Raw genomic sequence first — 17,198 nt, forward strand, 5'->3', positions numbered from 1 at the left:
AAAACACATAATTTGTTCAAGTATCTTCTTATTACTATCATGTATGATGATTCTAAACACATGTATATCATCAACTTCATCATATTATTAAAACCCACTTATCCTTGTGTGGTAATTCATCTAAACATTCAAATCATGGAAATATATGTATAAATTTTCACTTAAGGTTTTGTTCCTAAGCAAGTATACATCACAATTAAGCTAACTTCTATGATTCTCACATAATTCGCAAATTAGGATGTTCATCAAATTTCACAACTTCAAAAATCATCAAAATTCTACATACCTTATGATCCCCTACCTTGGGTGATCATTAATTCATGTTTAATCATGAATTTGAGCTCCAATGGGCCCTTCAATTTGATGATTTGGTTGAATAAGGGTTTAAGCTCCTTGGAGCTTCTCCTGATCTTTCCACATAACATACACTTGATCTGTGTTTTGTTTTGTTTGCGTTTTATTTATTTAACTTTCAAGTTATCCCACTTTGGTCCCCCATATTTGGTTAGTTATTAAGTAGGCAACAACCCACTCATCCAACAATATTTCTTTTATTAACTAGGTTAAACATTCCTAGTTAACTTAGTGGGCTCGGGGAGGTTATAACCCGTTTTAATTTTAAGTCCCGTTAACTCGGGTCTCTTGTAAACTTTATTTTCTCAAAAGCATTCGTTCACCTTTTTATTTAATATTAGGTTTATTTATTTAAATCCTAATATTCACCGGGTTAATTTTACCACTTACGGTACTTTACCCGTCTTTTTAGTATTAACGTGGTTTGATTACCAAACCCGTTTTAGGGGTGTTACAAGTCTACCCCCTTAAAGAGGTTTCGTCCCCGAAACCTTTCTCACGTAGTTCATTGAGTTTAAACACAACGCACTTGGTCTCGGTAATCATTTGAGCATTGCTCATATTTTAACAATTTGTTAGTATCACCAGGAAAGTATGGTAGTATCTTTTTGGTTACAAAGCATAAGCGTCTTTCATGTGAAATAACACAACTCAAAATAACGTGATTTCGTTATTTCGACCCATTTGGTTAACTTAGCGAAATCCATCGCTTTTATACTATCGAACTCTTCATTAATCCGTTATTTTAACCTATTTGGATGTTGTAGTGCAATTCATCACTTTTAACAACCAAACTCTTTTGTTTTCGAATTTATTCATTCGGTTCATTCATATGGAATCCACCGCTTAAGAACAAGCCGAATTTCTTGATTTTTATCTTAGTTATTCAACACAATTCAATGCGTTATTTTAACAGAATTCTATAAAGCGTATAGCCACATACCTTATAGCTTTCCTTCAATCATGCCTTTGTTCGATTTGACTTCCCAACACTTCACTTGTGTTGTCTTATGATCCCTTAGTATAGGTGATCATTACTCTCCGTCAGTAAGGCCTCATGGGTCGTCATTTTCGTCATTTTCGCCATTGGGTCACTCGGTTATATGAATTTACCATCATGCTTCTCCCACGCTAATCCAATAATGAAAAGCGCATTGGATAAGTTTTTAAATTTAAAATTGACCTTAACCGGTCTTGCCGGTTAGACTTACCAGTCATCAGTTACCTTATACTCCACTACTCAGGTATACAAACATTGCCTTTCCCTGAGGCTTACAAGCATTTGACCCCTAATCCCGTAGCTCGTGCTACAATGGGGTCATGCTTTTCGTTATGTTTAAGTTCACAACAATTTTTTTTTCAAAACTTTCCTTTCGATTTTATCGTCTTACACCTATTGGTGTCAAGACATGTTTCTTTTAACATTAATCCTCTTCCAATCCCTCTCATAATACTGATGTTTGTCAAAACATTGTTTTATTAAAACTGGATTTTAGTTTAACGTTTTCTCTTTAACTTACTTAATTACTCATATCAAGAAATTGAAAATCAAGAATTTATTCTTTTCCGTTCTTATTTTACACGAGGAGTCGTAACCAGTAGGGCTGTAAACGAACCGACCGTTCAGCGAACAGTTCGTGAACTGTTAGGTGGGAAGTTCGTTTATGTTCGTTCGATTAGCTTAACGAACGAACACCAACAAAAAATTCTGTTCGGTTAGCTTAGCGAATGAACACGAACACATGCCTCGTTCGTTCGACTGTATTCGTGAACGTTCGGTAATATGTTTGGTTACGTTCATTCATATTCGTTCGTGTTCGTCTGATTATATTAAAAAATAATAAATAATAAACATTTTATCTATTGAAAACTTGAAACCCTATTTTTTCTAAGTTACCTAAAATTTGGACATTCTAAACCATTTTTTGTGTTAATTATATCTAAGTTAGTTAAACTTGATTCATTGTTTGGTAGTGTAGTAGACTTCTTGTGTTTTTATTTATCATTTGATGGTTGTGTTTAACTACTTATATTATGTTTAAGGATATCAATGTTTTTATTTTTTATTGTCACACCCCAACCAATGGCGGAAACATCGGGATGAGACGAAGTGTGAAGATTGCAAGAGACTTCATAACGCTATTTGTGACAATATTTAATAAACCGGTTTCATTTCATAAGTAAATTGTCAACAATGCAAGAAATACAAATAACAACAAGTTCAAAGGAAATACATAACAACATAATCAAAATTGATACAACATATTAAACTTAAATGTCTATATGTGTATCTAGGCATCAACGCTACTTCTTTTCATAGCATCATCATCCTCAACCTGTAACATGTTTAAAATAAAGTTCAATGCAAAAGCAAAGGCGAGTATACAAGTTTAAGCATAAGTATAAGTATAAAACGAATCCACATGGCAACTTTGTTTATACAAGATCTAACATGGCATGCAATATTTCTAGCCAACCCTCTGTTTACGCAAGCGGCCCTTTCCATAGCACATGTCATCATTTCGTTGCTATGAAAAGACCATAAGTTTATAATTCAACATGACCCAAGTTTAAAGGGGGCGGTGCGTTACTCCTATAGCGCTATACATGTTGAAGGGAGGCTCGTGAGAGCTAATGACTAAAACATATCACATAAGTATGGTCCACGTAAGCATCAAGTATCATAACATAGTATTCATGTATAAGGATTGTTTTGTGCATTGCATAAAGAATAAGTTTAAGTGTAGTTTAATAGTAAAACATGTTACACCCCAAAAAGTGGTAAACATAAAAAGGGGGTTGCGAGTATACTCACAAATTTGCATAGGCTTTCCGATTATCCAATATGACGAAGTTGATAAGGTTAGGAGGTTGAATGTGTTTGTGTAGAGATTTAGGAAGTTAAAACACAAGAATATAGGTATTCGAAAGTAATCATTCTTTACACCAAGTACTTGTTCTTGACACTATGAAACCTCAAGGGTTAATGTTTTCATGAGTAATATACTCATTAGAATCGTAACAAATCTTATGTCTTAGATGATGTTATTCTAATATCTTGACGAATGAACACAAGTCCACCATCAAGGGTTCGAATAGTATATATATGTATAAGTATTATATGTATTATTTAGTCCAATAATCAAGCATGAGGTAGAAGGTTAATCTTCATTTAGGTACCTCTATTGTGTCATAGAAATCATGTAGGAGGTAGGAAGAACAAGCTTCCATTTAGGTACCTCTTATGGTTCACCACTACACTTGATGTAAAAACATACAAGGAGGGTCATGAACTAATATTAATACAAGAATAAGAAACAACTACACTATGAGAAATCATCAAGTGATGTGGGGATTCTATGTTGGACAACCCAAGTTAGTCCATAATCACACCTTCATCAAGCTTGAAGCTTGAACATCACTTGTGGGTTAAAAACCCTAAATAAAACAGAAAGTATATGAGGATTAACCTCTGATTTTGAATGTCTCAACCTTGTTTTTAAGCCCAACTAACCATTCATTAGATTATGAGCATTAGGACACAGGTTTGAGATGAGAAAACTCAAGTTTGGTTAAGTTTAACAAAGATTAAATGAAAACAAAAACGAACAGTGGACTTTGGAGCCTTTTTTCCAGAGTTCCAGGGACTTATATACTGTGATAAACCCATGGAATCGAAGTTAAGGTCAATCCAAGCACATAGGAAAAAAGAATGAGCTAAAACGGACAAGAAACGAGTGAGTTATGCTCATTTTCGTGAGAGGTGCTGAATCTGCTCGAACTTCATTATTCAGCTACGGTTTTGAGATGTTTGAGGGAGATTTTGAGGTGTTTGAAAAGTGAAAAATGCTTGGAATGGCTTGGGTTTTATAGGAGAAAGTTTGGGTGGTTGGTAGTTGAGGTTTAAATGCAAGTTGTTGGGAGTTAAACTAACAAAAATCAACTTAAACTCAGCCATAAAGGCTGTTAACAGCTTTATATATATATATTTTTGTTGTTTAAATGTAATAAAAGGTGTGTTTGTGATGTATAACATGTAATTTAAATGTACTAATGTTTATATAACCAATAACAAGTCCTAACATGTGATTAAAACATGATTTATTTGGGCAAAATGTGAATAAATAAGTGTGTATATCAATTGTACAAGTATGTTAAACATGAGTAAGTGACGTATAAGCGTATGCGAAGTATGAATATTATATGTATTCATAAGTTGATCACATGTTTACAAGATTCACGAATAAGACAACAAATGTATAATGAATCAAAACGTATAAGTACAAATGAATAAGTAAGGTATAATATGTTTGAAATAACGAATTTTATTACGATCAAAGTCTCGGATTTTACAATGACACAACGAAAGAACGATTACAAGAACACGAGACTTCCAAAAAAGAGAAATACGAGCAAGACATTCTAAATATGGAAAGTGCGAAGAAGCAGGGCGTTACAGTCTCCCCTCCTTTAGGAAATTTCGTCCCGAAATTTATTAAAGAGGAAGACTTGGAAGAGTTTTGACCAAAAAGGTGATTATTTAAAATTGAGACTTGAAAATTTTGAAACATAGAAAGTATGAAATTTTGAAGAATGACAAGATAGGTTTGTAAAAGAATTTTTTTTTTTTTTTTTTTTTTGCTAAACTAGTTTTGAGGCATAAGCATGAGTAAAACGTGTAGGTAAAGCGATTTTTTTAAGCAAGTTTTGAATACTAAATTGGAGACGTAATTAAATGCGCTGTATTAGGAAGGAAATTTTTTTTTGTATAGAAGACGGTTTGTATTTAATGAAAAGTGAGGTAGTTTGTAGGGGAAGTTTGAAGAATAGCCAGGTAGTTTTAAAAGTAAGGAATAGATTAGGATCCGAACGTTCAAACTGACTAGATTGTAAACAGGGTTTGAATAAGGACAAGGATAATGGAGAATAATAGGAGTATGGGGCGAACGATTTGCTCTTAATGAATGTAAGTATATGAATGATATAAGTATTAGATAGACGAAAGTAGCGTGTTAAGAATGAAGTCTCGTCGTGGATAATCGAATATAATGCGTTTGTGAGCTGTTTAAAGGTTGAATTAGGTCCAAAAGGTCTGCAAAACACTGAATTTCTCATGGCACGTTTTACGAAAATTTGGTAACATGGTGAAAACACTTATATATAGGAAGTACCAGCAACGTATCCACCATGTTTTGACCATATTACGTCCGTTTCGTATTTGGTGTCATGTTACGTTTCGTGTCTTACCATACACAGTAGTACACCCTATGGTTCTCATATGCCTATCACTATAATCCCGTGTGCACCCGCGATTATTTTGATCGCCCCATGATCCGCATAGCTTGTACTAGTTGTGTATGAATCAGGGTATACAAAATTTTAAAAAATAAAGAACGTGTACGTATAAGAATGTAGTATATAAGCAAGTCCATGCTTAAGTATGTATGGGACCTACGTAAGTGAATCCCTCGGATTACGCTCGCGTACGGTACGAATGTATGAATCATGAGTATGTATGAAAGTATGAGCATAAGTATAAGTTTAACTATGAATATGCACGTAAGTATGAGTATATACATAAAACGTAAGAGTAGTATGAGTATAAGTATAAGTATAAGCATAAAATGTATTGTCATGATATGAGTATGAGTGTAGGTATGAATAATAAAATTTGCGTATATAGTATACGTTAGAGCATAACGAATTTGGACATATAAACGCTTGAGAAATTTGAGTATGTAAAACAAATGATATAAGCGATTTCGTCACGAGGTATCGATTAAAATGTGTATGATGATTTACATGTATAGTTGTTTAAGCGAAAAGTCGCGTTTATTGGATCAAAATAGATCGAGTCTGATTTTGGAATGTAGAATATAGTTTGTAAATGTAGGACAGTATAAAGTATTCACTGGTTATGCGTAACGTATTTTGTAATGAATGGAAATGCTACTTTTGTTTTAAAAGTGTTTACGAAATCCGAAGATGGTCGGTCCCCATGAAGTCTTCTTGCCCACGTGTTTTGTAAATTAGTGCTAAAAGAAGGTTTTTCAAAAATACGGGTTCGTTTCATTTGCATCCAAACAAAAAAATTTTTAATTTTGAAGGTTCTTATGAAAACGTTGATCCTAAGAAAAGAAATTTAGCAAAACGGACTTGGTGATCATTGGAAAGAGTTTTAACAAATGATTTGTTGATGTAAAAAAAAAAAAAAAATCTTTGGTAAAAGCGTTTGTATAATATCTATAGCACCTTATAAGTATATGGGAAAGTTGGTTTGAATTCCGTTAGAGAATGAAAGTTTTTAGTATGGTGATATAATGTGAGTGCGTTTTAGTGATCAAGTCAAATATGAAGTCCACGGGCAAGAGATTCACTGGATCGATTAAATTGATTGGTAGCATTTCGTAAGTTTTGGAAATTCGAGTAATAAAACGTTTTAAGACATGATTATGAATTTCGCGCGTATGAGTTGAGTGAAAATAGATTGTAGAATAAGGAGTACGTTTGATAAAACAATGTATTTTGAAATCGGTATGAGTGGGTATTTTTGAATAACATTAAACAATTTGGGTATAAAGTATGATCGAGTTTGCATAATAAGATATTTTGAAGAGACGTTTTGGGAAATGATCACCTAGGTAAAGGAATCACCCCTAACTCGTTGGTGAGGTCGTTTTTAAGAAAAAGGGAGTGGAGTTAATCGTCAAGGTAAGGAAATCACTCCTATCTCGATGATATGTCTCCACTTGTCGTTACAAGGATTATGAATTTAAATTATATGAAATCATGCATATGTATAAATGTATGGAAAAGATTCAATATGTTGTGTGTGTAAAAAGAGAATATCGAAAGTAAATTCAAATTTGAAAGATCGTATCGTATAAAATGAATAATAGAAACGCATGTTTAACCAAAGTTTGGAGTGTTCCAAAACGGAACTTTGACTAACCAAAGTGGTCGAAAAGTCTTTTGAATTTGAGGAGCATGCTTTGGCCTAATAGGTAAAATACTCTCGCCGACAAGTCGGTTAACGGTATTTACCCTTCCGGTTACTACATGTCCCAAATCAATCGAAATTTCGAGACTTGGCGGGATTAAAAAAAAAATATCAAGGAGTGGAACTAGTCGCCAAGGTGCGGGTTTCACCCCTAACTTGACGGTTTCGTATCCTAAGTGTGGTTGGTACTTGTCGGGTCGAAATTTAGTTTCGACATGTTGACAAGGGTCCACTAGAATTTAAAATTTGAGATTTACCATTAAGATGTGGATTTCACTCCTAGCTTAATGGCGATATCTCGTGTAAAAAGAAGAATATATAGATTGAGCGTCGTTCACCAAATTGTGGGTTTCACGCCTATTTTGGTGAATTCGTCCCATTTGTATAATGTGAGGGTTTACGGATTTAGAATAGTCAAGTAAAATGCATGAGGAAAAGTGTATATTAAAGATTAAACAAACAAGTATAACATGTCAAGAATATCACAATAAAAGTGAAATGATGAAACGAATATTAACGCATAAAAAAGTATGTCAAGAACACACATAAAGGATAAAACGATGAAACAAGTATTAACACATAATAAAAATAAGTATAGCATGTTAAGTGTTAACACATAAGTGACACATATGCTTACAAGATCAAAAGAGAATAAATAAAAGCAAATAAGATAGCATGCAAGTAGTTTCAAGTAAAACGTACGAATAAGGCTCTAGAACTATAGACTAGGTTAAAGCATTCCTACTTTTCCTAATTCCCTATAGTTATGGCTCTGATACCAATCTGTCACACCCCAACCAATGGATGAAACATTGGGATGAGACGAAGTGTGAAGATTGCAAGAGACTTCATAACGCTATTTGTGACAATATTTAATAAACCGGTTTCATTTCATAAGTAAATTGTCAACAATGCAAGAAATACAAATAACAACAAGTTCAAAGGAAATACATAACAACATAATCAAAATTGATACAACATATTAAACCTAAACGTCTATATGTGTATCTAGGCATCAACGCTACTTCTTTTCATAGCATCATCATCCTCAACCTGTAACATGTTTAAAATAAAGTTCAATGCAAAAGCAAAGGCGAGTATACAAGTTTAAGCATAAGTATAAGTATAAAACGAATCCACATGGCAACTTTGTTTATACAAGATCTAACATGGCATGCAATATTTCTAGCCAACCCTCTGTTTACGCAAGCGGCCCTTTCCATAGCACATGTCATCATTTCGTTGCTATGAAAAGACCATAAGTTTATAATTCAACATGACCCAAGTTTAAAGGGGGCGGTGCGTTACTCCTATAGCGCTATACATGTTGAAGGGAGGCTCGTGAGAGCTAATGACTAAAACATATCACATAAGTATGGTCCACGTAAGCATCAAGTATCATAACATAGTATTCATGTATAAGGATTGTTTTGTGCATTGCATAAAGAATAAGTTTAAGTGTAGTTTAATAGTAAAACATGTTACACCCCAAAAAGTGGTAAACATAAAAAGGGGGTTGCGAGTATACTCACAAATTTGCATAGGCTTTCCGATTATCCAATATGACGAAGTTGATAAGGTTAGGAGGTTGAATGTGTTTGTGTAGAGATTTAGGAAGTTAAAACACAAGAATATAGGTATTCGAAAGTAATCATTCTTTACACCAAGTACTTGTTCTTGACACTATGAAACCTCAAGGGTTAATGTTTTCATGAGTAATATACTCATTAGAATCGTAACAAATCTTATGTCTTAGATGATGTTATTCTAATATCTTGACGAATGAACACAAGTCCACCATCAAGGGTTCGAATAGTATATATATGTATAAGTATTATATGTATTATTTAGTCCAATAATCAAGCATGAGGTAGAAGGTTAATCTTCATTTAGGTACCTCTATTGTGTCATAGAAATCATGTAGGAGGTAGGAAGAACAAGCTTCCATTTAGGTACCTCTTATGGTTCACCACTACACTTGATGTAAAAACATACAAGGAGGGTCATGAACTAATATTAATACAAGAATAAGAAACAACTACACTATGAGAAATCATCAAGTGATGTGGGGATTCTATGTTGGACAACCCAAGTTAGTCCATAATCACACCTTCATCAAGCTTGAAGCTTGAACATCACTTGTGGGTTAAAAACCCTAAATAAAACAGAAAGTATATGAGGATTAACCTCTGATTTTGAATGTCTCAACCTTGTTTTTAAGCCCAACTAACCATTCATTAGATTATGAGCATTAGGACACAGGTTTGAGATGAGAAAACTCAAGTTTGGTTAAGTTTAACAAAGATTAAATGAAAACAAAAACGAACAGTGGACTTTGGAGCCTTTTTTCCAGAGTTCCAGGGACTTATATACTGTGATAAACCCATGGAATCGAAGTTAAGGTCAATCCAAGCACATAGGAAAAAGAATGAGCTAAAACGGACAAGAAACGAGTGAGTTATGCTCATTTTCGTGAGAGGTGCTGAATCTGCTCGAACTTCATTATTCAGCTACGGTTTTGAGATGTTTGAGGGAGATTTTGAGGTGTTTGAAAAGTGAAAAATGCTTGGAATGGCTTGGGTTTTATAGGAGAAAGTTTGGGTGGTTGGTAGTTGAGGTTTAAATGCAAGTTGTTGGGAGTTAAACTAACAAAAATCAACTTAAACTCAGCCATAAAGGCTGTTAACAGCTTTATATATATATATTTTTGTTGTTTAAATGTAATAAAAGGTGTGTTTGTGATGTATAACATGTAATTTAAATGTACTAATGTTTATATAACCAATAACAAGTCCTAACATGTGATTAAAACATGATTTATTTGGGCAAAATGTGAATAAATAAGTGTGTATATCAATTGTACAAGTATGTTAAACATGAGTAAGTGACGTATAAGCGTATGCGAAGTATGAATATTATGTGTATTCATAAGTTGATCACATGTTTACAAGATTCACGAATAAGACAACAAATGTATAATGAATCGAAACGTATAAGTACAAATGAATAAGTAAGGTATAATATGTTTGAAATAACGAATTTTATTACGATCAAAGTCTCGGATTTTACAATGACACAACGAAAGAACGATTACAAGAACACGAGACTTCCAAAAAAGAGAAATACGAGCAAGACATTCTAAATATGGAAAGTGCGAAGAAGCAGGGTGTTACATTTATTTTCAAGTTAAATGTTCGTTTTCGTTCGTTTTTATTTGCTTGTGTTCGTTTGTGTTCGAGACCAGTGTTTACGAACTGTTCGTGAACAACTGAATTTTCTTAACGAACGAACACGAACATAAACTTATGTTCGGTATGCGTTCATGAATAGTTTGCGAACATGTTAATTTCCTTAATGAACGAACACGAACATGACCTTGTTCGTGTTCGTTCGGCTCGTTTACAGCCCTAGTAACCAGTTCCCACGCTTTACCCAAGTGACCCATAGGTTCTTTTACTTAGCCTCGTAGGCTATTTCTTTAGGCTTTCACCTCTTTTAAGGTGAGGCCCTTATAGTTCATTTCTTTCTATTTGTGACCCGAGGGTTATTTTGGTCCCGTAGACCTTTACACTGTTTATAACCCGAAGGTTATGATGATCCCGTAGATCATCCTTTTTACTCATGTCATTCTTAAAATATATGTTTGGTGTCTAGGCACTCTTTTTATGTTTGAAAATCATTTGTTTTCACGTTTGAAATCCGTTAACTTTGACTGTAGTCCATGACTACAATCGTTTTCTTTCGAACCTCTTCCAGCTCTATGACTTCTTACGTCATTTACGCGTCGGTTTGTCTCATACTTACCGTTATCCGGTTTATGCCTATATTCATATTTAATCATGTCCCATTACCGGGCTCATTATTCTCTTGTTTTTAACGCTCCGTTACCAGGTTTGCGCTTACTTATACCATCAGGCATTATACTATATTTTACCCGTTTGACTTGTTCGTGTGAAATCCATCACTTATGAACAGTCAAACTTTATTCTTTATTCAACACGTTCAGCCTCGAAATAGTTGAACATAATTGTCACAAATTCTATTTGCGAAATTTTAACATCTTTGAGTCATAACTCACAATCCGAGTCTTTTGACTTTTAATCCGTGTTCCCGTTTCTCGGTTTACATATGTATTTGAATTCCTACCCATCAACCGGGTACTTTACCGAAGTCATTATTAATGCAACCATTCCGGTATACATTAAGACTTCGTTTTGACCTATTTGGTTGTCTTAGCAAAATCCATCGCTTTTATTCAACCAAACCTTTATTCTTTATTTGACCATCCTTGATGGCCTTATAAACTATGAATGATGATTATCATCATCATCCTTTCTTTACTATGACCAAAGTCAACGACTGTGATCGACTTTCTGTGTGTGCAATACCTTCGTTTCTTTGACCCCGTGGGTCACTTGTACTTTGGTTTTACTTGCCCTTTTTGTCAACCATGGTTCTTTCATCCATAATGACTTATTTCATGAATTTCATTGGGTCATTTATTTCTATATGCGTCGTATTTCGTTTTTATGGTTACCACGAAAACCATTTATACGAGTAGGCCTATTAATATTTCTTGACTCCAAAGATCTTTTAACTTTTCATTCACCTTGTCCTTACCACATTGGACATAAATGCGCTCATTATAAGAAGCTCATGGTATCATGTGTTCACTACTTAGTTGGCCAGAGTAAGCGCTCAACACATGGTACGCCTGACCTTATTATAATTATCACATCACGTCCCATGTAAGTAACTCTTCAATTTATTTCCATATTTATGATTTCATTTGGTAAAACTTTATTTCATTGTCAGTTAACAATTATTAGTTTTACCCGTTTTATCCTCGAACATATAAAATGTTTTCTTTTCAAAACATTTATACAATCACATTCGTTAATGTGATCGTTACTTTTCTCAGTAGGGTTCACATTGAGAATACTTACTTGGATGATTACTCTCATCCAAGTTTCTATTTAAACTGAATTTTGTTATTGTCTTGTTATTCACAATCGTGAATAATAGTATTTCTACAAAATTTCTCTTGGAAACGTCGTCCTGGATAGGTACCCTATCCAGGTTTCCCAAGTTTTATAGTCTATATGCAACTGTCATCATTATGTATTTGTTGCACATTACTATTTATACTATAAATTTAAGACGTGTACCTTGAAGATACTCGCCCTAATAAACTTTCCTTGTTGTTCGATCTCTATTCGAGATCATTTCTTGATTTATGTCTTTGGCGAGTATAGTTTACTCGTTATACGTCAAACCATATCTTCATCATATCGATAGATCCTTAGACTCTCGTCATCTTCAGATGTGAGTGTCCTTCAACTAAAACGTTTACAAATATTAGTAATGTAAAAGTGCATGAATGTAAAAGTGAAATATAACATTGAAGCTATATTTAAAGTCTTCAATCAGAGCAGTTATCAATCAGAGCAGTTATTTTTACTTACAAGAGCAGTTATAGTAAGTTTTTTTTACTGAAATCAGACGTGGGTAAACCACAAGTGATGTCTAGTTTGAGAAAAAACTTATGTAGATGTATTTTTTTTTAAATATGGTTACAATTCATTTATTTATAGTTATTTATAAAAAATAAAACTTAAACATAACCCTTTTTGTGATATTTTTTTAACAACTTTTTATACATATAATAGTTTACTTTTTATACATTGACAAAACATACATATAAGTATAATACAAATATTAATAATCTTAATAATATTAGTAATGTTATAATAATTTTAATACTGTTAATAATGTTATACAAATTGTCAATAATAACAATAATAATGTAATAATAATATTAAAACTGATAATAGTTATATTAATAATCGTATTAACAAAACATCTTAAAATTAATAATATATTTATTTAATTTAATTAAGGATGATTATCTATAGACTATATAGGTGTAAGCAAACCTAAAACTAATAATAAATATAGTGTTTTTTCTTATAAAATTGAAATGTTGCTAATATTTTCTTATAAAAATGAAATCTTGTTTGTTAATATATTGATAATTACTAATAATAACATTAAATTACTAATAATAATATTAAAATAGTTAATAATATTAATAAAACTACGACTATATATAATGATAATAATAATATGAATAATTAGTTTACCCCACTCTTCCACTCTCCCACTTCCTAAAATTTAGGTTTAAAAGACGTTGGATATTTTAATGTGATTTCTGGTTTTTTCCTTCTTTCTGAACTTGACCTAAACATATCAATAATAAATTTTTATCCATAAATTTTTTATTCATAACAGAAACGGTTATACTGTATATATAAAAATACAGTAATAATATGATAATAAGGTAATTACTAATATCAATAATTATTAACATATTCATTTGTAGGATTCTATGTTATATAATTTAGACAGTAATAATAATAACATGATACATGATAAGTAGTTAATTTTTAATATGAATATCGTACTAATATCATTAATTATTATTAGTATCACTATTATACTAAGGAAACTTATATGAATCAGAGATGTAAAATTTAAGTCATCTGGATTAATTTAAAACTCACTAAACATGGTTTGAAGTAAAGCTAAAAAAAAAACATAGTAAATAGTTATCAAAACTAAAGCTTTAGACGGAATCGACTCAAACAACTCTTTCACGGGTATGTATTTCAACTCGCGGAATTTTAGATTTCTTCCAAAAACTCTCCATTGAATCTGCAGTATCAGCCATCTCATCATCGGGTTGTGGATCATCTTCGGAAGCTCCATGATCGCTGCTGACATTGATAACCTCTTCCCAATTCCAGGTGGCAAGAGACTCTAACCTTTTGTTTAGCTTGTCACACTTTCGTTTCTAAGATAACAACAATTTAAAAAAATTATGTGGATATAAGAAATAAAATATATAACACTGCTGTAATTCAGATTTACCTGCTCACTGATTTCACGTAGAATTTCTGAAGCGGTTGGACTTGACTCTCCATCACATTTTATTATCTCAACACTTTTTATAGGTTTCTACAAAATCAATGTGCATCATCAGATATCACTTTTACGGTTTTTACAAAATAAACATGAATTTTAAATATGTTTACTTACATGTGATTCGAGGTGTTGTTGCTCTTCGACTTCTTCGGTTTGGGGATTATACTTTTCAACTTGGTAAGTCGGCTCCGTCTTAAATAGAAAAGATAAAAAAGATTATAAAGTAGAAATGGTAGGTAAATGTGTAGAACTGAAAAAAAAATTACATTTAAATATGTTTACTTACAGGTAATTCAAGGTGTTGCTGCTCCTTCTCTTCGGTTTTGGGATCATATTTTTCAACTCGGTAAATCAGCACCATCTTAAAATACAAAAGGTAAAAATATTGTAAGGTATAAAGGTTTAAATGGTAGTAGGTAAATGTGCAGAACTAACTTACGTTTGGCTGCATTTCTTTTTTGATAATAAGCTTCATCCAAGAGCAATTTTGAGAGAAAGAATGGTTTATTTTTTAAGCTATCTGCATCTTTATATAGATGATTTAGGAGCAGGTTTAAAATAACTTCTACCCATGATATACAAAATAAGTTCTACCCATGTTTTTTGTGTTTTTTTTTTTGAAGTTTTAAAACTAATTTAGACAATTTGAAGGGAACAAAAATTTTGAAACTGGGTTGCAGTTAAGACTTTAAATATTTTGTTAAAAGTTATTTAATCTTTAGAATCTGTAGTTTTTGTAAAATAACAGATCATTTGCTATTTTTTAGCTTAAAAATGATGAATATGCCATAAAAGAAAAGATATTTTTCTTTTTAGGAATCTGAATCTATAACTTATTTTCCAGGTTTGAGATTTTAGAGCATTTTGAGTTGGGAACTTTCACACATCTGGAATTGTCTACAATTATAAATTTGCTTTGTATTTTGATTTGTATAATTTATTTTTTATTTGATTTGTATATCCTTCAAAAGTGGGACTGTCAGAATTGTAATAATATATACATGTGCAACTGCAAAATGTGTGAAGGAGTCAACATCTCAAATTTTTGTAACTGCTCCTTCTAGAAGATTTTTTTTTTATTTTAAAAGGTTGAGATTTTATCTCAGGTTGATGTAAGGGTTGAGATTTCTTGATATTCCTATTGACTTTAGTGGGAACATAAGAATATATAATAAAACATTTTAACTATTGAAAAATTAATGTGCAGATCTAAATAGTCAATTATAAAAAAGTTTTATGTTACTTTATGTGTACACATAGTTATAATATACTAAAATCACGCGAGACAACGATAGTTTATTACAATGTTTAAGAACCCTTTATTAATAATTTTTTTTTTTACTTTTTACTTTTTCAGCATTTGTATGCTTGTTGATTTGATTCTCTTGGTCACATACTGTTTTATCTTGATTACTTTACTTTACATATCAAAAAGGTTTTTAGAACCAGGGGTTTCACAGAAAAGACCTTTTTTATCTCCTGGGATAGGGGTAAGGTTTTATCATCTTTACAGCCTCCCCAGATTCTTCTAGTAGTCTAGCTACACGTGGGCTTTAATGGGCCTAATTTTTTTTATAGTTATAATGTATTTAGTGTCAATCTTGTTCCATAAAAATAGATGTTTGCCGATCAGATGCAGTGTTGGTCTTGATGGATAATAGTATAATACTGATAAATCAATTTCAATATTCGCCAATTAAATTCTTAAATTCGATCAAAGCTCATATTGGTCAATTAAAGTTTATCATGATTGAAGCCTCACTTCACACCATTGTTGTTAAGAGTCCGACTGCTATGCACCTTGCCATTTAGGGTTCATAAAATCGTTCGCGGGAGCTCACTACCTACTTATTTTTCATGCTTAAGGCATTTTGATGCAAAGTAGATAAAAAAAATTAGAGAATTATATTTAAACCAACTCAAAAGAAAGAGAGGTGGAAAGAGGCCCAACTTATGACCGATATAACTTTCATTATATTTAAAGTTATGTTGTCCATCAGATACGGATGAAATATCTCAAAATGGTTGGACGCTTGGAGAGTAACCCATTGCCTGTCTTCCTGACCCAGTTTCCTTTGTTTGTGTCCGTAGTGCTGAACTCCAATATCAACCTTTAATTTTCATTATTTTATTTTATTTTATTTTTCTCTGGTTAAAAAAGACATATGAATCACCCACGTATGTTGTCGCAACCCCCGTCCCCTATTTACCCGGGAACTGGCGGCCGTGGCCAGTATCAGTGGTATCGGTGTTTATCATTATTTGGCAGCGGAAAGTTACACCAGGACCGTAGTTAGGAAATATTTTATCAGAGTAAAACACCACATTTTATATAATATATTGGGATAAACCCAAGTTTTCATTACAAACTGATTTATAGGGATAAATCCTATTTTATTGAAATAAACATCTTCTTTATTTTAGGTAACTTTATAGCCACTTTTTCCAAGCCTTCAGTGCTGTCCAACTGACTTCTATTTGGTTTTCACATTTTGTTACCTAAAACGCGTTTAAAAACATTTTGTTAGTGGGAAATACTGGTGAGTGAATCCCAATTTAATCAAGAAGAGTTTTATAAATTTATAGTATTGAGAGCGATTACAATGTTTATATGTACACAATTACTCATTCAGTACTGTTAATCCTGACTGGTGGGTCATATTACACATTGGCTAAATCGTTGTCCAATGGTAACGTGTTTCACATTTTGTATACAAAACCCCAACATACCATCAATAATTGAAGAATTACAAAGACTCAATCACTACTAATTATAATTTAAAATAATTAAGGTTTTGTAAAAACATTTTACAAAAGGTTTACAAAAAGGAGATTACTCACATTGCAACTTTAGGGTTTT

The 17,198-nt window shown here is 32.4% G+C and overlaps 1 protein-coding gene across 1 annotated transcript; it reads right to left on the reverse strand.

Annotated features, from left to right (window-relative positions):
- Positions 1 to 13,879: 13,879 nt before the first annotated feature.
- On the reverse strand, positions 13,880 to 14,830 carry LOC110903243. The gene is made up of 5 exons (XM_022149322.1): positions 14,778 to 14,830; positions 14,625 to 14,699; positions 14,453 to 14,530; positions 14,285 to 14,371; positions 13,880 to 14,207 (listed from the first exon to the last, which is right to left on the reverse strand). The coding sequence occupies exons 1-5, from the start codon at positions 14,811 to 14,813 to the stop codon at positions 13,995 to 13,997; spliced, it is 489 nt and encodes a 162-aa protein (XP_022005014.1). The 5' UTR covers positions 14,814 to 14,830; the 3' UTR covers positions 13,880 to 13,994.
- Between the last annotated feature and the right edge of the window lie 2,368 nt (positions 14,831 to 17,198).

The sequence above is a fragment of the Helianthus annuus genome, chromosome 4, assembly GCF_002127325.2.
Source record: "Helianthus annuus cultivar XRQ/B chromosome 4, HanXRQr2.0-SUNRISE, whole genome shotgun sequence".
NCBI lineage: Eukaryota > Viridiplantae > Streptophyta > Magnoliopsida > Asterales > Asteraceae > Helianthus > Helianthus annuus.

Coding starts and splice junctions, on each gene's coding strand:
- LOC110903243 (XM_022149322.1), bottom strand. CDS start 14,813: ATGAAGCTTATTATCAAAAAAGAAATGCAGCCAAAC. Junction 14,700..14,777: donor AAAAAGAAATGCAGCCAAAC/GTAAGTTAGTTC, acceptor TTGTATTTTAAG/ATGGTGCTGATTTACCGAGT. Junction 14,372..14,452: donor AACAACACCTCGAATCACAT/GTAAGTAAACAT, acceptor TTGATTTTGTAG/AAACCTATAAAAAGTGTTGA.